The 22,655-nt window shown below is 33.1% G+C and overlaps 1 protein-coding gene across 1 annotated transcript in view; it reads right to left on the bottom strand.

Annotated features, from left to right (window-relative positions):
* Positions 1–22,655, bottom strand: part of LOC145674685 (rho-associated protein kinase 1-like) — a 48,462-nt gene that overhangs the window by 6,943 nt on the left and 18,864 nt on the right. Inside the window, exons 8-13 of the mRNA XM_081744918.1 lie at positions 21,621–21,772; positions 20,034–20,288; positions 16,050–16,298; positions 10,075–10,174; positions 4,178–4,413; positions 239–521 (exon numbers count right to left, since the gene is read on the bottom strand). Of these exons, the coding sequence (XP_081601044.1) occupies positions 239–521; positions 4,178–4,413; positions 10,075–10,174; positions 16,050–16,298; positions 20,034–20,288; positions 21,621–21,772 (1,275 nt within the window). The remainder of the gene's footprint in view (positions 1–238; positions 522–4,177; positions 4,414–10,074; positions 10,175–16,049; positions 16,299–20,033; positions 20,289–21,620; positions 21,773–22,655) is intronic.

The raw sequence follows: 22,655 nt of genomic DNA, 5'->3' as shown, positions 1-22,655 counted from the left end.
GAAAATTGGAATGAAAAGAAGATAAGATTAGAATAGGGATATTAACTCCAGAGAGTAATTCAGAATATAAGTTAATCTAACCTTCCTTCGAACAGAAAAGCTCATATGTCTGGTCACTGTATATCAACTTCTAAGATTAAATTGGTTCAAAATCAACATACATTGCTTTCTTCTTGATATAACTAGGTACATAAAGAAAAAAATATATGAATTTGTATTATTTCGTTTTCACACTTACCGCGAATGGAAATTTTATCTGTATCATCTGTCCTTTGGCTGGTAGAGGGAGTGTCTACAGAACTGGCATAGCCGTCTAGTGTATCCAAGGAATCCATTGATTGTCCAGCAACTTCTTCGTTAAATGCAGTTACTTTCTCGTCATCTTTTATTTTACCATTATTTTCTTCAGTACTTTCATCATCAGCTAATTTTTGATTTATTGGTGATGGCACATCATCTGGAGATTTACTTAAGTTTTCAACTGATGTTAATTTCTTCAATTTCATAACCTTTGCGCGCTCCTGTAATTAAATGGACAAAACGTGAAGAAAGAGAAATCATTGCACTAACTTCCTTAATATACATTCATAAGTATTAAAAAAAAGGTATGTTAAAATGGTTTGTAGAAACATTATCTAAATCTAGATATTCAGTACTTCAATATATTTAACCATGATATATTTTAGGTACTTACACTTGACGCTTTTTAGTCAGTCCTCCAAAACAAAGCTTCATTTTAACAACATATTCCTGCACCACTTTTAAATTTAGGCTGATATCCCAATGAATCCGTATATTGACTATTATTTGTCTAGGGTACAATTTAATTCTTGTTATAACTACAAACATATAATAAAACATACAAGTCGCAGCACTAAATTTTTTCTTTACTATATCTCAAATCAAAATCATGGTATGTTACAGTTTTTACTTAAATGTGTATTTGCATAATATGACAAAATTGTAATAGGAGTTTTTTGAAAAGTTTGTCCAAAGAAAAATCATCCTATCAGTGGAATACATTTTCTGGATTCCTCAGAAAAAAATGTATCATGCCCCATTAATAGTGAAATATTTGTTTACAAAATATGGAGAAAACCGTTAGAACTATTTTCGAAAAAATCGTCGAAGAAAAAAAGCACATCCACACAAGCAAACTACCTTCCTGATTTGTTTTTATTAAAATTAAATATGCCACATTAAAAGGTTGTTACTAAAATATTTGTTTATAAAATTTAAACAATGTTTAGATCCATTTTTGAGGAAATTCTAGCCTTTTTATTTTGATTCTCCAGTAAACTACCTTAATATTTTGGTATAGTGCAAAATTCGAAACAAATCGTTGAAAGATCTTATTAAAATACTGTTTTAAAGTTTGGTCTCGATACATTGAAGGAGATGGCCTCTAGGTCTCTGTATACGATGCAGTTTGGTTCTAAAGTCCAGATTTTTTTGTCATTTCAGAAAAGCAACTGCGGCATCCGATACTTCCGTTCTTTGTCGATAAGCAGTGTAGGTTTTGTTTACTAGATGGCAGCAGTTGAGTAACAATGTCTGAACGAGTAAGACTATTTCTATTCTTGCCCATGGACATTAAATTTTCAGTTACAGAGAAACTAGTAATTGTGAAATTCCCATTGTGTGTATGGCAATAGTGTTCTTGCATAGGTAGCGTGCTCACCCCTGGTCTCTGCCAAGTGAGTTTTGTGGAGGACAAACACTGTGTACGTCGATTTTCTTTGATTGTTATGTTTTCTCCTACTTTCTTCATTCCACCACTATCCATAAGAACACCATCTCCCTTAGCTCGGAGCATAATAGTGGACGTTAAAAAAAAATCTACAGAATCATACTATAAATATAAGCAATAAAAACTTCAAAAAGTACGCAATCAAGAAATTTTCTCAACTTATTTCGTTGCAAGCGAAAAAGTTTCAACCTGGGCGAAATAGAGAATCAATTTAAAATTTTAGTATTTATGGATCATTGGTTCTCCGAAAAAAGGCGACAGTGTTTCTTTTCTTTTCTGAAAAAGTTGAACAGTCTGTTATCCTGGAGGGATTTGTCCTTATTGACTTGACATTTATTCTTTGCATTAGTTTTTTCTTGTTTTCAGAAGTTCAACTGTTTTGAGGGATACAACATTTCATTTATTATGCCATTCTGACTACTTTGGTATATCTTTTTTCTTTTCATGAAAGTTCCACATTGGTTTGTCTTCTGCAGGAAGACATATTTTTCTAGTCACTTGATGGAACTACGTACTTATTTTGAAATCAATTCTCAATTTTGGAAGCTGTTAAAATCACATTGAACAGTCCTAATTGCTTAATGTATTTCAAATGCTTTTCTTTTTGTTTCTACATAGATCATTAAGGAAAATCGTGTTTCGTAATACTTGTTCGTTTGAACTTAGAAGCTACGAATATAAGATGAACTAGAGTTAGCCCCTAAAACTTTGGTCTAGTGTCAATGTTATGAATATGGGCCTGTATCACACAAACAAATAACTGTTGCTTCATTTGAAGGGAAAAAGAATACAAACAATGTTTTCTCATCTTAAGTGGTGCCAACTTATGCTTTATAAGAGTAATACTTCCAAGAGAAACCTGACGATTTATATATTTTATCAATAACAAGTATTACCCTCATAGTATTGATATTTAGAGGCGGAGATAAGGACTCGCAAATCTCGCAACTGTATAAAGGCAAGTAGAGAAGAATGAGAGGAATTGGAGTGTAAGAAAGAATAAATAGCGTCATCATTGTGACATTTTAAGTAACAATTGCCTATTAAGCGTACTTCTTGAAATTCTTTTGTATGTACAGTCATCATTTAAAGTCCTTCTTACATTATTTTCTTAGCCATTTTGAAGAGACCACGGTGGTTCAGTGTAGAGCGCTCATTCCTAGTGTGTGTGTGGGGGGGGGGTCTCTGGTTCAACCCAAGCTACCGCCAAGTGGGCTTTGTGGTGGACAAAAACCGTGTGCATGGGTTTTCTCGAGATTTTTCTTTTTCCTCTCACTTTCTTCATTTCACCAGTCTCATCCACCTTATCATCACCTAGTTTTGGTGCATAACCACGAGACACTAAACTAAAACAATCAGTTTGAAATTAATTGTCCAATTTGAGTCTAGTTTTCATTAACGTAAACAAAAACGTAAACCGTTCCTCCCGAAGTCATTTGCCACCCTGTTGGTATAGTGGCTAACGTGTGCAGGGTTCCCAGATTCGATTTCATAGGACAGCCTGTAAAATTTTGCACGCATTCTTAGGTAGTTCGGATCCCAACTTAACATTAAACAGTAGTTGCGTTGAGTTGAGTTGATTTTAACGTCCCTTTCAGCAGCGAGGCTATATGAGACGGGATCTACTGATTAACGTGGAATCCGAACCACATGAGTTCCAGCCGGGAATAGAACCCTGGGGCTCCAACGCCAAAGGTGTGTACGCTAACCGCTTAGCCACGAAGGAGCTCTCATTAAACAGTAGGTCCACGTCTTATATAGGCTCGGTGTTGAAAGAGACACTAAACTCGAATCCAACCAACCAACTGAAGTCATTGACAGAAGAATATGGAAGGAATATTAGAGGAACAGTATGGGTGTGTGTAATGCAAATATACAACATGCGCAGTAAGTTGCTTGACAATAGCAGCTATTCAGTTCTGAAAAAAATTCCGAAAATTACATTGAAATGTCATATGAAGTGATGATTGAAATGAAAAATAATCCTGCCTTTGAACAAGTACAATTAATTCGTCAGAAAAATCTTGAGGCAAGAGGGTATACCGGTTTCAATCCAATGGACTTTTCTGTCTAGAAAATAATGAAAGATAAATTTAAAAAACGGATCTAGAGCATTCAAGAGAACATATTACTTTTGAATTTGATAAATTATCATCCAACAACATTAATGTTCAGCATGTTATTCAGTGGTTAAAGAACGTAATGTGTGCGTTGAAAATGATGTAGGGCACATTGAACATTTGATTTAGGTAACCTAAGTTAATATTGTGATACAACTTATAATAATTTTATAGTTTCGCATTCGATAAACACTTTGTTACATATTGTTTTTCGTCAAAGAGACTTAGGGTTCACTCTGTGTAGTGTATCAATATATTAGAAATAGTTTAGAATGTACTATCACGAATTATTTCAGAAACTCTTTACCTGATTCAATTCCTGTTGTAATCGTAAGCATTCTCTTTCTTTTCTTCGAATATCTGCTGTGGATGACCTATTAGTTCCATAAACAGTTTTAACTGTCTTTGGACTTTTCTGTTGGCTCATAAGCTCAGCTAACTTATTTACAGCTTCATTCTTAAGTGCTTGCTCCTCTTGTAACAGCTTCTTCAATCGTTCGATCTCTGTTTCATAGGATACATCTTTGCTGCCTTCACCTCCTCCTAATTGAAAATTAATTTTTGTTTAGTAATAGGTAACAGTACAATATTAGTACATTTGTATTACATTGGTAAATCAAGATTTTAGCCTTTCCGTTAGAGGAAAATTAAGTTGATTAATAACTCTATCCATTACTAATGTTTATTATTTATTAAACTTCTATTTAATATGAAACTTCTGAACGTACACTATTGTTGCGGATCAAATATAATTTCCTTACGTATAATGATAAGTGCAGCACAATAATTTTCATTTTGAAAAGTAAACTATTCTTAGCGGCAAGGAACAATACTACGATTAGAAGTATTGGCATGTGCTAATATTTTTTTTTCTTTAAAAAGATTTGAAAAAAGGAAACAAGGAAGATAATTATGGTAAAACCAAAATTGATCGTTGTGGTGACAGAAAGCTTTTGATCATGCATATGAAATGAAATGAAATGATAATGTCTTTATTGAAGCGAGCGAGGTTCAGCCATGACTGCTCTACCACCTAACCCTTGTCAAAAGAATACAATATTAAACATTATACATCAAAAGGAACAGAAAAAACTTTAAAAAATACAAGTAAAAGAATAAATCAGAAAATATATAAGTGACATATGCAATAAAAAGTTTCGATATTGTTGGATTTAGCTAAGTTGTTACATAAAACTGTACATGTCGTAAGTGCCAGAGGCCAGCCGCTGAGATTTCATCAAATGTGATTTTAATGAATTTCGAAATGAATTAAATGACTTTATTTCCGTGAGAGCTTTTGATATCGCATTCCATACTCTCGGACCTGCTCTAGAAAATGATCCTTGCACTATCTTCAGTTTAAGTCTTTGTACATTGAACGTGAGAGTGAATTTGTGACCGCTTTGTAAATTTACAATATAAATATTGTGGGGATTGAGTTTTAAGGATTTTATATATCAGACAACTATAACGTAGGTATCTTCTTCTCGACATTGTTAAAATATCGTTTCTATTTAGCACTGGTAGGATATGTTCCGATCTCTTTAAGTTAAAGGCAAACCTAATGCACGAGTTCTGTATTTTCTGTATAGTTTTAGAATTGTAAACGGAGAGAGATGATCCATATACAGCGTCACAGTAGTCTAATAATGGTAAAACAAGAACTTGTATGAGATGTAATTTCATAGACTGAGATAGAAAGTCTTTGGCTTTGTAAAGTCGACGTAATAAAGTACGTACGATGACGTAATATGCTTTATTACGAATTTTTCTCATACATTTTATGCTCGTTACTGGAGTATTCACTTATAAATTAGTGCGTTTTCAGCGAACATTATTTCTTTCGTAACTTGGATAACTTGTAAGTCAAAGTAGCACTGTATATCTCTCAATACATTTCGCAGCATTTTCTTACTTTACTCAGTCGAATATTTGAAAGGCGAGAAGAGGTCTTCTCTTCGTTTTATAGGTGATACTATACTTATTTGTTTCAGATATTAACATTTTTATCTTATATATCTTATAATTATTTTTAAAAAATCACTCTTTGTAAATGATGTAATACTTGTTATAATACAGAATGGAGCAAAAAACCCAGTTTACCCAAAAAATTATATTTATATTATGACATGATTACATGTCACTTCTGAATCTTATCTAGAGATTCTGCAGGATGCTGTGTTAATTGAATTTCACCTCACATACTTTGATCACCGTTTTGTAAGGTAGCACGATGAAACCCCTCCTCATTTTGGACTTGATGTTCGAGCTTTTTATTCCATATTTTAAGAGCGGATAGGACTACGTGATACCATTGAATGGCCTCAGTAGCATACTTGTGATCTGACGTCATGCGATTTTGCTTTGTGGGAAATTGTTAAGGATAATGGTAAAAACTAATGTTTTTTATTACTAGAACTATATTTTTCGTTTATATGAGTTTAAAATAACGAGAATATTCGTTTTGTTTATAAGGTATAATGAATAAAAGATACTTTTCAGTTTAATGTTCCACGATTATGCAGGTTAAGCTATGGGAGAAATAAAAGTAGGTAGCAAAAACAGTTCACTAGTCTTGCAGTGTATTTATATATGGAAGTATTTGTAATTCCTTGTCTTATTGCCACCTTTACTTTCCCGTATTTTTCATCTTTATTAATATTTTATTGCCACTATTATTGTTTATTACTTTTTATCCTGCCTTATCTTCCATTTTTTACTTTAATATCTTTTCCATTTTCATTTTTTAATTATTATTATTTATTCATTTTTTTGTTGTTATTCATCAATTTTCATTTTTCAATTCTTCTTCCCTACTTCATGCATTTTTTCTTTTAATTTATTATTCTTTTGGTCTTCTGCAACTCCTACCGAGCTACTATCCTATTTGTTTATTCTTCTTCCACTAAATTCCTTATAATTACACAATAATAACACAATAACGTGCTATCTTCAAAACGGATCCCATCTGGTCAATTCTAAGCTTTTTCTTTTACTGTTTATTTTCTTTTTCTGTTCTTTTTCCCCTATTTCTTCCTCTGTCGTTTAGTGAAGCATTTCAGCGGAAATGCTGAAAATGTACTATTTAATTATTATTAATAGTATTAATATTATTTAGTGTTATTTAATTATTTAGTATTAATATTATCCTCCTCAGACCTGAAGGCGAATTTTGGTAGCCGGAGCTACCGTATGCTATGAATTCATTGCTCAATACTGATGCTAAGAAACCTCCCTAGGTCCGAATGGCATCTCACCTGGATATCTCTTACTTCTAGCAACCATCTAATAAATGTTAGTAATGCTTTGTCTTTCAAAAGAAATTAAAAACACATCCATAATTGGTAATTTACCTCGACTTGCACGAGCACGTTTAGCACGTTTTTCAAACTGGTGTTCTGCCATCTCGATAACGTGCTGCCACCTACAAATATTTTGTTGAAATTTTTCAAGTGGCCTACAATTCGTTGAAGGTTAGGTGAGATGCCATTTGGACCTGGAAAGGTTTCTTAGCATGTGTTGAGCAATGAATTCATAATCAACGGTAGCTCCAGCTATCAAAACTTGCCTTCAGGTTTGAAGAGGATATATATTATTTATTGTTGCGATTATGTTCTCATTTTACTACATTTACAAATTGATTACAGGCTTGGAAGGAAATTGTGTTTTATATATACCCGTCCCTCGTTTTAATGAACTAAAAGGAGGTAAAACCGATCCGATTGTCTCTAAGTTCTGACAATAAGTCTGCAGGAACTAATATTATCCACAATTACATTACGAAAGAAAGAGGAATAATATAGTACCGTATTTTTAATCAAGTATTCTACCCAATCTCTAACAATGTAAAATACCTGTACACTGTAAATATCTACAATAATATAGTACATTCAACATTTTTAGTTTAAAATAAGGACTTTCGGACTGAATCAGCTGCTCCAGATTGTGTCCGTTGCTTCCACAATACCCGAGAGATTGGTGTATCTTAATTGAAGCGAGCTTGTACCTTTCGACTCAACATTCATTTGTGTTATGCTTACCTATCCGCCTGTCAATTAGTGGCTCCAGGGAAAGGGGTGTACAAAGATATGGCCATATACTCTGTTGTTTCACGGACACCGTGCCAACATGAAGACAAAACATAAGTGCAGAAACATGTGCAGAAATGTCAATATTTCGGTTTGTGTTGACAGACGTAAATTGTACGCCTCTCACAGGCTTCTTTTGTAAACTCAATTGTCAACCATTGGTATCTTTATAATGCAGAAACATTTCAGTAAAATAGATGAAAATTATACCTTATGGCACTTCCGCCACGATAAAAAAGGTATTTCTTCTGCTGAGAGTGTAAGATTTATAGTATTGGATAAGGAAACAGAAATCACTAATTTAGGAGTGATATTTGATAAGTTAACTTTTTTTCGAAACATATATTGAATATATATATCGGCCGGAAATAGAACCCGCGACCACGCGGAAGCGAGTCCAACGCTCTAACCACTAGACTATGGTGTTTCCCAATTTACATATCAGGTAGTCTAAAAATTAGTTAGCCTTTAGCACACAAGATGGCGTTAGTATCCTAAATCTCAAGGTATATGACTCGCAGCGCAACAAGCATAACGTCATTCAACAGCTTACAGTTGAATCTCGTAGAAGTGTAAAAATTGTAGAATTCTTATAACTAGACGTTAGATATTGCGCCGTGAAAATGAGCGAACTTTCCGCAAAAATGCGCTGTTTTTCAATTTTATTTTGATAAAGGTACGAATGGTGCACTGGCCCAAGAAGAAATTTGCGCTGTTTATGAGCAAGATACCTTATCGAAAGCAAGAGCCAAAAGATAGTTCAATTCATTCTGGAAATTTCGATGTCCAAGATACTTATCGCAGTGGGTGACCAATCACAGCAAAAGTGAATGATATTCTAGTAAAAGTCGAGTAAATGACCTAAACTTCCATCACCAAACAGTGTTAAACCATTTGGAGATAGCTGGTTACTAAAAAAACCCCGATGTTTGGGTATCACATAATCAACTGAAAAATATTTAGTTGATCGAATCCTATCTGCGAATCTCCAATGAAACGCAACGAATTTGAACCATTTTTGAAGGGGTTCATCACGACTGATGAATAGTGGATAAACTACGACAATGGTGTGTGAAAAAGAAGTGAGAAGAAGCTCCCAAGTCTGTGGCAAGGCCCACACTGACTCCCAGGAAGATTATGCTCTGGATTCGTTAGGACTAGAAGAGCATCGTTCATCACGATCTGCTGCCGAACGATAGACTCGGACATGTATTATCGATAATTAATTCGAGTCCACCTAGCAAGTCAAAAGAAACAGACAGAGCTGGCCAAGAGAAAAGGCGTCGTATACCACGTTGACAACGTGAGGCCGCATGTATTTATAACCTGTTTTAAGAGAACTTGACTGGGAAATTTTAATACATCCACTGTATAGCGCAGACTATTATTTGTTTCGATCTTTGCAAAACTTCCCGAATAGTATTAAGTTAGTTTCAAAAAAGACCTGTAAAAATCATGTATTAAATTTTTGACCAGAAATCACAGTTATACAGCGACGTGATTATGGTGTTTCCGGGAAAATGGTAGAAAGTTATGGAACGAAATCGTGCGTATGTGCTTTCATAATCTTATTTTTAAATCACAATAAATGTATTCTCAATTTTGATCTTCGAAAGCTCAAAATTTTTTAGACAACCTGATATAATACAAATTCATAAAAAAAAATAAAAAAAGACATTTAAACAGACTTGACTTAAAGAAGAAATTAGTAAAATCAGATCATGAAAAGTCGAATTCATTTCAAAAAAGAGAGAAAAATAATTACTCATGTGGTCTTTTCTTATTTTTTTTTTTAAAAAAAGATGGTGTAGGTATTCAACATTGTTAAGAAAATGCCTCAAGATGCTTGTCGTGCTTCTAGGATATTCACAAAATGTAGTGTAAATTTCTATTTAGACTTAAAAATTATTCCCATTTGTTAATTGTGAAATCACTAGTATTCAAGAGAAGGATAGTAATATTTTCCACTTGAAAGAAAGAAATAAAAAAAATCTGCTCGCTTCTACTATGCTAGGCAGCACTAGTGTTAGTAAAATTTTAAACCGTATAATAATAAATGTCAGTTACGATGTCAAATAGTAATTATGTTGTAACATATTTATACTTTGTAACCTACCTTTGTGTTCTAAGAAGCTTATCCTAGTGTTCAACATAGATTTCTCTCGAAGTAATCCATTTATCGTTCTTTTGTATTCAGTTTCTTTCTCCTTATATTCCTAGATGAGATCAAAGGATAAACATTAATTAAAGAAGTAGAATTAGAAGAAATTATATTAGTACAGTAAACCATCTATTTAATGTACTAATTGGGGCGAAAGAATGTCCGCCAGTGACGTATATTATAGGCTACGGGGGATACTGGCAATATCCTATAACATTATAAAGAAAAGTTAATGAAACACATATAAACTAAATTAAATTAATAAGTTTATATTTTATTATCTTTTTTGAATATTACAAGTTTCTCTGAACTATTCATGAACGTGAATACGTACTAAGACACGATCATTATCGGCTTTGAATGGGTATCCGTCTTGCTTTCTTACGACAATGAAATGAAATGAAATCTTCCAGTTTAATGTCCCACGGTTATGCCTTTGAGCTAAGGAAGATGAGCGATTAAGGCAAGTGAATGACGATGGAAGAATCAGTAGAATGAATGCGGGAGGAAACGGGAGTACCCCGAGAAAACCCATGGATATGATATTGTCAACTTATTGGGCACACCAGAGGTAAGCGCTCTACCACTGATCCCCTATGCCCCCGCTTTCTTACGAGATTCGACAGTTGACAATCATGGAAATATTGCAGGCTAGTCTTCACAGCAAGAATTGTAAAACTCGCACGCATTCATCTTTGCTCCGTCGTAAGACTGTATTTACGGACAGGCTGGCTGGCAGGTCTAAGTGCGTCTGAGTTTAACAGTTTCCGTGGATTTGGACTGTGGATCAAGGTAGTTTTCTTCCTTTCTCTTCGGAAGTGGATGTGAGTGATAGTGTGTGACTAATGGAGAGTGCCATCTAGCGGGAAAATGTGATACTACAAAAAAATTTTTTTTTCTTTCTTTGTGGGCATTTTTGGTATAGAGTACAGTGATTATACTAGGTTTGTACGCCTAAAAGACAAACAATAACTATGGATTTAAGATTAAATAACAGAGGGTCTAATTCCTATTCAACCTTCACAAAAATTTGCGGACCACAACGCAATGCAAACTACTCCTTTAAAAAACTTATTGTCTGGTTGGATGATTAAAGTATAGCGTTCTTTTCAGCAGCGAGGCTATGAGAGGTTGATCTACAGCTTAACATAGGATCCTAACATGAGCTCCGACTGAGAAACAAACCCGGCTCTCTTGGGCATACGCTAACTAGGAGCTTCTTTTTAAAGAATTATGGTGGGTAGTTTGTGATAAAAGTTGCAGAAGATAAATGACTGCAAAACATTTCTAACCTTTCTTCACTGTTATGTATACTTTATGTATTATTATTATTCTAATATTACTACAATAACAACTGTTAATAATAACATTAATGTATTATCAAGGTCAGTGGCACACTAAGCCGTCAAAACAATATGCACCACTGGTAAAATCGGAAGTTTCTTAAATCCTGATTCACATTTATTCTAATATGTATTTAAAATACGATATTACACTTGAAATTGTGTTGTATAATGCAAATGTAAAAATTTAATGCACATACCATAATAGTAACCAAAAATTCCACAGAACTGTATATGAGAATGGTGAAATAAAACCTTAAGCCTCAATTGTTTTTCTATAGAACATTGTTTCTCAATAATAATAATAAAAAAAATATAAATTGTCTGAAACAGTTCAACACATTTCTCCGAACTATATTTTTTGTATTAATCAAATTCTGTCCGTTAAATTCTAAGTCCATTGATTCGAGATCCGTTAAATCGTGGGTTTATAGTGTAAAGACTTCTTAGGTAGATTCATTTTTATTTTAATTTTAAGGTAAACGTCAGTCTCAATCTCCCTGTTTCTGGTTATAAAACTTAGCATCGTTTTTTAAAGTTTTTTTTTACTTACTACCCACTGATTAAATTCCACCTACACGAAGTTTGGTGAAGACCAACTTGTACAATGTTTCTCAATGCCTCAACGGTAGAATTGTCTTCTTTTAAATTGGAAAGCATTCTGCGTACAAGAAACTAAACTGCAAAGAATACAGTTGAGCAGCTCTGTTAAAATAACGGAGCAAGTAAAAAAAAGTATTTTTATTCTTATCGTATTTGTATTGTATGCCTGTTGTTTTGTATGGCTGCGAAACATGGTCACTTACTCTGAGGGAAGAACATAGACTGAAAGTATTTGAGAACAAGATCCTGAGACGAATATTCGGACCCAAGAGGAACAGGAATGGGGAATGGCGGAAACTTCATAACGAGGAACTACATAATTTATATGGTCTACCCAACATTGTTAGGGTCGTCAAGTCTAGGAGGCTTAGGTGGGCAGGTCATGTAACTAGAATGGAAGAAAGTAGAAACGCTTTCAAAGTCTTGACTGGTAGACCCATAGGAAAACGACCATTAGGAAGACCTAGGCGCAGATGGGAGGACAATATTAAGATGGATCTCGCAGAGATTGGAATACAAAGTAGAAACTGGATGCAGTTAGCTAAGGATAGAAGTCAGTGGAGAGCTTTTGTGAACGCGGCATTGAACCTCCGGGTTCCATAGGCCATAGAGTTAGTTAGTTAGTTCGTTCGTATTTGTCTTAATCCTAATTACAAATCTTCAAATATTCACTCTATACTGTTCGACAGTGATGAAGTATACATTGTGTGCAATCACGTTCAACATTGCTCCTCAGATAAAACTTCTCTTCGTAATGAGTTCCAAATGAATGGTACAATTTGTATAGTATGCTGAGATCAAGAGAAACTATTCTAGTTTAAAACATTCATCAATTTTTCTTTTCTTGATGAATTCTTCCAGAAATTATTCATATAAGCAATAACAGGAAAGAAAACATTTTAACCGCGATTATCATGTATTTTCAAAAGTGTAGGAAAATAACGTTTTCATTTACGGTGAAACTCAGAGAAATTTTACAAAAACAAGGTTACATTTTTTTCTATAATAACGTGAAAAAAAGCCTTCCCGAAATCATTTATGTTTGGCAACTGTAATTCCAACAAATTTCGAAATATATGATACTATTGAAGTGTTTTGGGGTATTTGCTTTAAGTGAACTTGATTTAATGATTTTAATGAAGATAAAAATAAAAAGAAAAATAAACCTAATTTTCATATAGGTTTCTAATTATAAACCTAATTTCTAATTATACATTTTCTTATACATGCTTCTTCCTGTGTATGAGATTAAGCTAAATGAATGAAGTTACGTAATATCAATGAGATTGAGATCTTTTTACATGTGTAACACAGGGTTCTTCTCAAAATGTTTATTTTTTTTAGAAATATTCCAAAGGAAATTTAGAGTTTTTTATTCTTCTGGTCTTTAAAATTGCAACATCAGGATGAGCACGGTGACTCAGTGGTAAAGTGCTTACCTCTGGTGCCTGGGGGTCCTTGGTTCGATCCCCGGCCAAATAAATTTGTGGTGGACAAAGTGTCGGTAGTTTTCTCGGGTACTCCCGTTTCCTTCTACATTCTCATTTCATCAAATTCTTCCTCATCATTAACTTGCCTTAATCATCGGTCTGCCTTGGCCTAATGGGCATAATCGTAGGATGTCAAACTGAAAGATTTCATTCCAATTTCATTTTGCAACATTAGGAACAAAGATCCTATCAATCTAAAACTTGCAGACTGTGTAGAACACATATTGACCAATCGCATTTCTCATAACTGTAACCAAGACAAGGACAGAAAGGCGCAATTACGTTATTCTTGGTTACTGTACAACAAAGGTTGAAATATGTTTGTCATATAATCAGATTTTCTATTGGTCACGAGGAAAATTTGGTATCTCAAGACTGTGAATTATTCTTAAGTGAAATTAATCCCCCTGTTGAGTGGAATACAGCTACAGTAATGTAAAAATTGAATGGATGGCTTGAGTAAGAAGAACACACCAATAATGTCAAAAATTCCAACGGAAACCCTACATCATCGAACGAGAAGAGAGAAATCTTGTGTGTATTGTTATTTTGAACGATACAGTAACATCCCAACAGCCACACACTAATTCTAGATTCTGTGTACAGCAATTAGTGTATGGTCAAGTTTACGTTATCTGAAGTGGCGGAGTATCTTTTTCACGGGCCTCTTGCTATGGCTTCCTTTGACTGCACACAATAGATCAAGAGATGCCTGTAACTGAAATGAAGTCGGGAACGTCGCGCATGGAGGTTTAAATGGCATAATGTCAAATAATTCTGGAAGTTTGATGGCTCAGCGGTTCGAGAAATCAATAATTCTAATTAGGTCATATGTGTTTGTGGCGGGAAATACCGGCCCGTGGGTTTTCTTGGGGTCCTCTGTTTCCTTCTACATCTTATACCTCTAATTCTTAAATAATCATTTTCCATCATTTATCGATCTTCCTTATCCTAAAGGGCATAATCGTAGGATATTAAATTAAAAATTTCATTTTCCCCCAACAGACTCTTTTTATGTCTGCTGCACATTGATGATTGTATCATTGTCTGGAGGCTCTGTATTGACATATTGTGAGTAGTATACATTTTGCATTTTCACACCGGGCTGATACAACCAAAAATGGAATGGAGTATTATTGGATTCCGTAAACATTCCAAATATCCATTAACGACAATTTGAGAAGCCACCACTCTAATGCTTAGGTATTCGAGTATGTTATGATCCTTCTTCCGCAGATCCTGAATAGTTCTTTACTAATAATCAATGCTCGATCGCATGTGATACGCAACGTCTGGAAATTCCTGGATGTTTTCATTTCACTGCTTCATTGGCCAGAGCAAACGACTGACAACTCATATATTGAATTCCTGTGGTCTATGATTACACAATGGCTAGCCCCTGCGGCTACAATTTGTGTCAAAATGTGTCGAGACTATATGGCTTGTGATGCCTAGCAAGATATCTAACGTATTTTTCTCACTATACTTCACCATGTTGTAGTAGTTATTGACGTCCATGATGGCATTACCTGATTCAGTCCTTTGTATGATCAGCTAGACTTCCGAGACATTGTCTCACTTTGCACAGAGCTGAAAGTGTGTCATTTTATCCTTGTGCTGTACCATGAAGTATCTATGTATCACATTTGGTATAGCTCTTTATTTTAATAGTATCACGATTTTAAGGTCCAGTATCACGATTTTAAGGATAAACCATTTTTCCGTAATAAAGAGAAGTGAAAAATGTTCATTTATTGGAAATATTTTCCCTCCACTTACGCCTCGTTAATGTAATAAATTTGTCATAATATTTATTTATGAACGTCTTTACATTTAAACTTTTCGTTTCAGCAGATCTCTTAGGTTTTCCTTCCTATAAATACAATCCAATTGAGAATCCGGTATGGATTCGTATCCAGGAATCAGTTAACTTTCATTACGTATTCTAAATTCTGAGAAAATAGATTATCTTTCCTTTGGTCTTCGATAGACAAGCAATGATTAAACCACTAACACTGTAACAAAATAACAAAGATGCTACTACTAAAATAATTAAACTCACACATCATTATAACTGTTAAAATAAACTCAGAAATGCATTTAACTATATATTAATGCTGAAAGTTTCAATGGCTACTCTCACCTTCCTCAGTAGTTTTATGTATTTACATCAACAATCACATCTCATGGTTCCATTATATAATGAAAAATCATATAATGGTGGATGGTGTGGTTAAACTTATCTGTAACTCCCTGAAAACATATACACAAATAATCTCATCATGAATAATTTGTATAGCAAATATAATAACTTCAAATGCTACAATGTTTCCGTTCGAGTGACTTATTGGAGCTTCAGTTGTGTTGTAGTTCTTTTTACAGGTATAGTTATGCTTGTCATTAACATGTTAAAATTAAATTAAATTATACAGTGTATCAGATAATTAATTATGATTCAGTGAAAACGAATAAAGATTAAAATGATAGTACTTACAGCCTGAATAGCTTTGTCTTTGTCCGTAAGAAGTTCCTCTTGTTTGGCAATGAGTTCGCTTTTCTCTCTTTCCAATTGCCTTTTCTCTTCGTCTAATTCAGCGATTGTCTCCTCCGCCATTTCTGCTCGTTGGGTTGTTGTATGTAAATGATGCTTCAATTCATTTATTTCTTCCTGCAACTGGTAAATATCCGAACGCTGTTTTTCAAGGTCCAATTGCGCCTCTTGTGACCGAGTTCTAAACATTGTCTACAAAACAAAAATTTATAATTATTGCATTATGTGTAACATTATTATGCGTAATTATTAATAAATACAACAATGAGTTTTGTTATATTCTAACTTATTTATACAGTTCAAAAAATGATTCTCAAAAGCAAAAATTCTCTCCCCATCTTTGTAAACGAATATTTTTATATTATCGACCTCCTTCGTGGCTAAACAGTTAACGTACGCACCTTTGGCGTGGGAGGTCCGGCTTCGATTTCCGGAGGGAGCTCATGTGGTTAGGATTCCATGTTAATCAATAGGTCCCGTCCCATATAGCTGAAAGTGACGTTAAACTCAACTCATCTCATTTTCATATTATCTGTCATGTGTTTTTAGTCCATTGATTCATATGGGGAAGTATTATTATTATTATTATTATTATTATTATTTGTTTTGTTTTGTTTTGTTTTGTTTTGTTTTCTTTGAACTGAACTGGAATTTTTAATGAACTGATTTCTTCTTAAATCTATTTAAATGCCCCATACTTTGTGAAAATTAAATTTCGTTATTTATAATTTTGATATTTAGTAATCAAGTTTAATGTAAGTAATGTTAAATTTATATATAGGTCGTAATACAAATTCATTTAGAAAAAGCAAAATATATATTTAAGTCGACTTAAAGAAAAAAGTAGTCACATTGCAGTTCATTTTACAGTAAACAGGAAAATAATTTCCCCTTGCATAAATCAATGAGCTAAAAAAATAATAAAAAAATGATAGCGTAAAAATAAAGATTACGAACGTTAATAACATTAATAACAATTACATTCTAATTAATAGATTATCAGTAGATGATAATTAATAGTAGCGACTTGTTAGGATAGGTAAAAGTGGGTTGAGATTCGTACACATGCTTCGTCGTTACAAAGAATAGTCTGTGATAAATTTGTTTTATATAATATGAAATGAGTTAAAGATCTGAAATTATATGTAGTATCGTATATTTTATGTTATTGTAAGTTGTACAGTTGGATGCTTTATGTGTTCGAAATAGGTTATTGAAAAATGGAAACATAGTTAAGAAGTTATTAAAATAGTTATAATTACAACGCATAGGCGAAATGCATTATGATTATATAGTAATAAAACCCATCGTTGGTAGATTTTTTCTTGTATGTATGAATAAATATTGCTATTGAGGTTCGATGTAATTCGGCTGCACGTTGCACTAGCTAAGGTGTAGATTAATTTTATTATACTTCGACACATAACAATATATAATAAATAATTAAAATACGATAATACTATTTTATGAATGCAACAATGGCGCAGGTCTGGACAATGCTCCTAAAACAAGTTGATATGGACCTTTAGTACAGTGTGTTTGGACTACAATGACTTGGTACATCATTGATTCCATTCTTCTAAACAACAGGTTAATCAAACGATTATGCAATTTGTAGATGTGCTTCAGAGGCGAGTTACTGCATGCAACTTTCAACAATATTAAGAGATTACTTTACGTGACCAGTTTGTTTCCGAATTAGCCAGTAACTCAATTAAAAGAATGCTAATTGCTAAAAGTATGGCAAACTTCTTAGAGATGGTACAATTTCCTTGTATGATAGAAGAAATAGCAGTTCATTCATCGGATCCATAATTAAATAGATCCTCCACCATTTGTAATATGTCTTAGAAAATCTGACAGACTACAAGAGGTCTATAAATTCAATTCACTCAGAAGTAAAAAGTATGTGCTGCCATTGTACCGCAATACCATAAGCTTCGCAAGTGTCCTGCATATGAAAAAGAATATTTCTTGTGCCACAAGGAAAAACATTTTTCATTTGTCTGCAAACAAGGATTACTGACTACATTACAGTTGAGCCATGAGGCACAATTGGTTATAGTAGAGGATACACCCTATAATAGTGTAAAGAATGGAGTCAGCAAATATTATTTTGCATTTCTCTGTAGAGAGGGGGAACTTTAAAAGTGTCTTCGGTGTATCCAGAATAAGAATTAGGTGTTCTACTATAGAAAGTAAACAATTAGATGGGTACCTTAGTATCAGTAGGTCCAGATCAACCCTGAGGAAGAAATGGATACTAGGAAACATACTCAAGTAAAAAGAAGAGGAAACATACTCAAGTAAAAGAAGAAGAAGGTTCAAAAACAGAAGTATATTTCAACATGAAAGAGGAATTTATGAAACGAGAAGAACAGTTAATTATAGATAATGAACAGGAAGTTTTGTAATATATCTCTGAGAAATTAAAGAAACGAAATGAAGAGTTAGTTAGAAACGGTATGAGGAACATTGTGTGTTATTGGTCTGAGGAGATAAAAAAAAGAGCAGTTGTTTATGGATATGGCAAAGGTCAAGGAGCAACTCAAGGTACAGAAAAAGAAAATAAAGAATTGCAAGTTGCCAGATAGAAAGCTTGTATCAGCACTTCGATTCAGCTTTTAGATAGATCCGGGAGAATGTTAGGATATGTAAAAGTGTTTAAATTTGTACACATGCCTTGTTAGAAAGAATAGTCAGTTATAAGTTTTTTTTTTTTTTTTTTTTTTAATAATTTGAAATGAGTTAATGATCCGGATTATGTGTAGTATCGTACATTTGATTAGGATTAGGATTTAGATTTCTGGACTTTCAGCATCTAAGCCCATTTAGCCCGCCACATTTTGAGAGATGACGTCCCTTGGCGAGCACACAGTCCGGGGAAAGGGAAGGAAGAAGGATGGGGAAGGAAGAAAGCGGTCTGGGACCTATAAGTGAGGTACCACCCCGGCATTTGCCTGGTGTGAATGAGGAAAACCCAGGAAAACCTCATTCAGGGTGGCTGGCCTGAAAAAGCGTTTTACACTTTTTCGACCGAGTGGCCCCACCGGGAATCGAACCCGGGACCGCTCGCACCGAAGGCGAGAGCGTTAGCGTCGTATATTTGATGTTATTGTAAATTGTGCAATTGGATCTCTCACGTGTTCGAAATAGGTTATTGGAAAATGGAAACATAGTTCAGAGGTTATTAAAATTGTTGGAAGAAGGGAAAAATGCATTATAATTATATAGTAGTAAAACTCATTGTTGGTTGATATTTTCTTGTATACGTATGAGCAAATATCATTGATTGTACGTTATACTAGCTAAGGCAGGTTAATAGTATGTATACTGTACCTCGACACATTAAGAATGATAATAATATTTTATAAATACAACACCATTCAATATATATATATATATATATATATATATATATATATATATATATAAAAGCAGTGCCTAAGAAAAACAAACTTATTTATGAATTAAGCATCAGAGATACAAATATTACTATTTGAAACCCAAAATAATAACAACATTTCATAGGTACATAATTATAAAATACTATTAAAATTTGTCAGCACAGTATAGTGTATCGTAGGGATAGTCATATTTGCTTTATCGATAACTATTAGTATTCCAGTTACTTAAGAGCTGAGCAAGATTCATCGACGCTTATAATAATTAGTTAGGGAGATAAGCCATTAATGCTCAGAGTATAGAATATTCTAAATATTATACTTGTTTCTTCTTGTTCACTAAGAATGGCAATAGTAGTAGCTTTGGATAACAATAGATTTGACTATTTTATGTTTTACACTACTGTCTTGTCTCAATAAGTCTGCCACGTACGTACCTTGTTTAATCAGGAAGCTCGATGTAAACAACTTTCTTAACAGAGATTTACGTTTTATACTAATATTGTTGACGAAATACACTTACAGCACTATATTGTTCCTCCTCAAGCTCTTCACTAATTTCCTTTAGTTTGTCAGTTTGTATTCCCAGTTCCTTCTTAAGTCTAGCAACCTCCTCCTCAAGAAATTTGTTGTCTTCTTTCATACCGTTTAATTCTCGAGTAAGACGTTCTTCCCGTTTCTTCAAATCGTCCATTTCTGATAATTTGCTGCCTACTTCAAATTCTGTATTATTCATTCGCTTTTGTTCTTCCTGTACTTGCTCACGGAGAGACTTTACCTAGTTTGATTTTAATGAAATGTAATAATAGTATAAATTCTTACAGCACTGTAATATCGATAATTATGAAGTAATTTGTGACCAATTTGTTAAATGATACCTAAAATTTTCAATTAAAATAAAGAATAATAGGAATTTTACATTATTATGCTAAACAAGACTTAATGCATTATTGCTTACCTGAGATCATTTGTGGACAAATATTTTATCAACACCATCAAAGTTTTCAAACGTAGCTATAGAAGAATGTTGAAAATGGGGTTAGATGAGTGAATAAAATATCTATTGAAAGAGTACTGGAAATGAAGGAGTAGAAAAGAGTATACTGAAGATCATTTCGAAAAGAACTGTCTAGAATCATTGAACATATTATCAGACATTGAGGAGTCATGGCATTACCTATGACAAAAACTCTCGACGTCAAGATATTTCTGTCTATAAGTGGTAGTGTATTTGAGATAAATGATAAAGAAACACGTGAAATTTATTTAGGGAAAACTGAGTAGCTGCAGTGTGTTTGTCCAGGAATATTGGTGTAAAATAGCAAAATATAGGGCACTAATGTTAGTTTAGCGTTCTAAACAAACCATAATAGGGAATAAATTAGTTAATACAGATTTTGTTAAACAGATATATCAATTTGGTATGTAACATTTATCTTCATTCTCGCACACATTTTTTAAACTTTTGATCATCAAATTATTGGTGACATCATCCAAAATTGTTATTTTTATATTGTTATTAAGAAAAATACTTAAGATTTTCGATAAAAATTAGATGATGTTATAAAAATAACATAAATAAGCGATAAAGTGTGAATTATCAGCTTCTGTTGAATAATACAGTGAAGATCAGTGTGAGAACTGTACCCATTTTCTTATATGTAGATGTTGGTTTGATTCTTATAATTATAAGATAAAAAGACAGACAGAAAAAAGAATGAAGTATTCTTACCACAGAGACAGGTCAGGTGCAGCTCTGAGGAAGTCATTCCGGTGAAAAACAAAGTTCTAGTATTTTAAACTAAAGAAAGAACATGTATACAAGAACGAGAATATTAGATTATTTTTATTTCCTTAATATGAAGAGATAAATCTTTTATTTTTTCCGATACGATTTCTCTCACGAACCGCTTCTGCAAGATTTTTAATAACCTACCCCTCATTTTAGGTTGCTAACAAACACTAGAAGTAAAGTGTGACTCAAACACTTCTAAGGAAAGTAATAGATTTAACTCAGACCATCTTAATGAATTGATGATAATTCATTTTAACACTTTTCTACAACATTATTGTCTTACAACATAAACATAAACTTTGGAAATATAGTTACCTCCTCATTGTATTGGCTTTCAACCTTCTTTAGTTCCTCTTTTGCTTTGTGAACTTCAGTCATCAATATGGAAATTCTTTTGTCTTTTTCCTTACATAAGATCTCTGCAACTGTTCTTCCTTTACGCTCTTCTTCTAAAGAATGTTGGTATTCTGTAATAAATATTTCCTGCTACAGACGAAGGTACTACTCTTTTAGTAGCATTTTTACTGTTTCATGTAAATAATGCATGTTGCAATAATTTTTGTGTATCTGTACATGTATTACATGATACAGTTATCGAAACAAGTAATATGTAAATTAGAATACAACTTAGTTTCATTATTGTAATTGAGCCAAATATAGCAATGAAAATATTAATTTCCTGAACATGAGTTTTTACACTCTTTAATCCGAGATCAGTGCAAATATAAACATAAATTAGCTGAGTTAATATCAAGTTTTGTTTACAATTCGAACTACGTAAATATCAATAAAGAAAATTTATAATATCATTGCCCTTTTTTTTTTTTTTTTTTTTTTTAGAAAACTTGTACGAATTGATCATTTATGTACTATTTAATCTTTCTTAAATTTCAAATACCTGCATTTATATTCTAAAGAGCTCTATTTACTTCCTCACCTCTCTTAAATCTTAATTACAAACTTGCAAAACATATTACTTTAAATATGTTTGCGATCTTGTTTAAGAGTGTTTAAAACAGTTCAATTAGAAATGACAAAAAGTATTTATGAAGATGTATCAAAAACATACTCGTAGAATAAGGGAAACAGTACGGAACTTTGATTACACATCTTTACAAATACTCTATGAAACTTCAGTAATATTTTTAATTTCTGATATACAAAGTAATATTTTTACTCTTAGTATTTTCACATTTAATTTATTGCAATGTTTTCCTTGCATAGTTTATGACTCTTAAGTTAAGAATTAGGTGGTAAACAGACTATTGTGTGAACTTTATTTCAAAATATTTAAAGTAAATTTTCAAATTTAAATTGCATCAACTTAATCAAAGCAAACTTCTTAAGTAT

The sequence above is a fragment of the Thermobia domestica genome, chromosome 2 (assembly GCF_964235325.1).
Source record: "Thermobia domestica chromosome 2, izTheDome1.hap1.1, whole genome shotgun sequence".
NCBI lineage: Eukaryota > Metazoa > Arthropoda > Insecta > Zygentoma > Lepismatidae > Thermobia > Thermobia domestica.
Note: the sequence above shows the minus strand (reverse complement) of the source record. Positions and strands in the feature narration are given on the sequence as shown.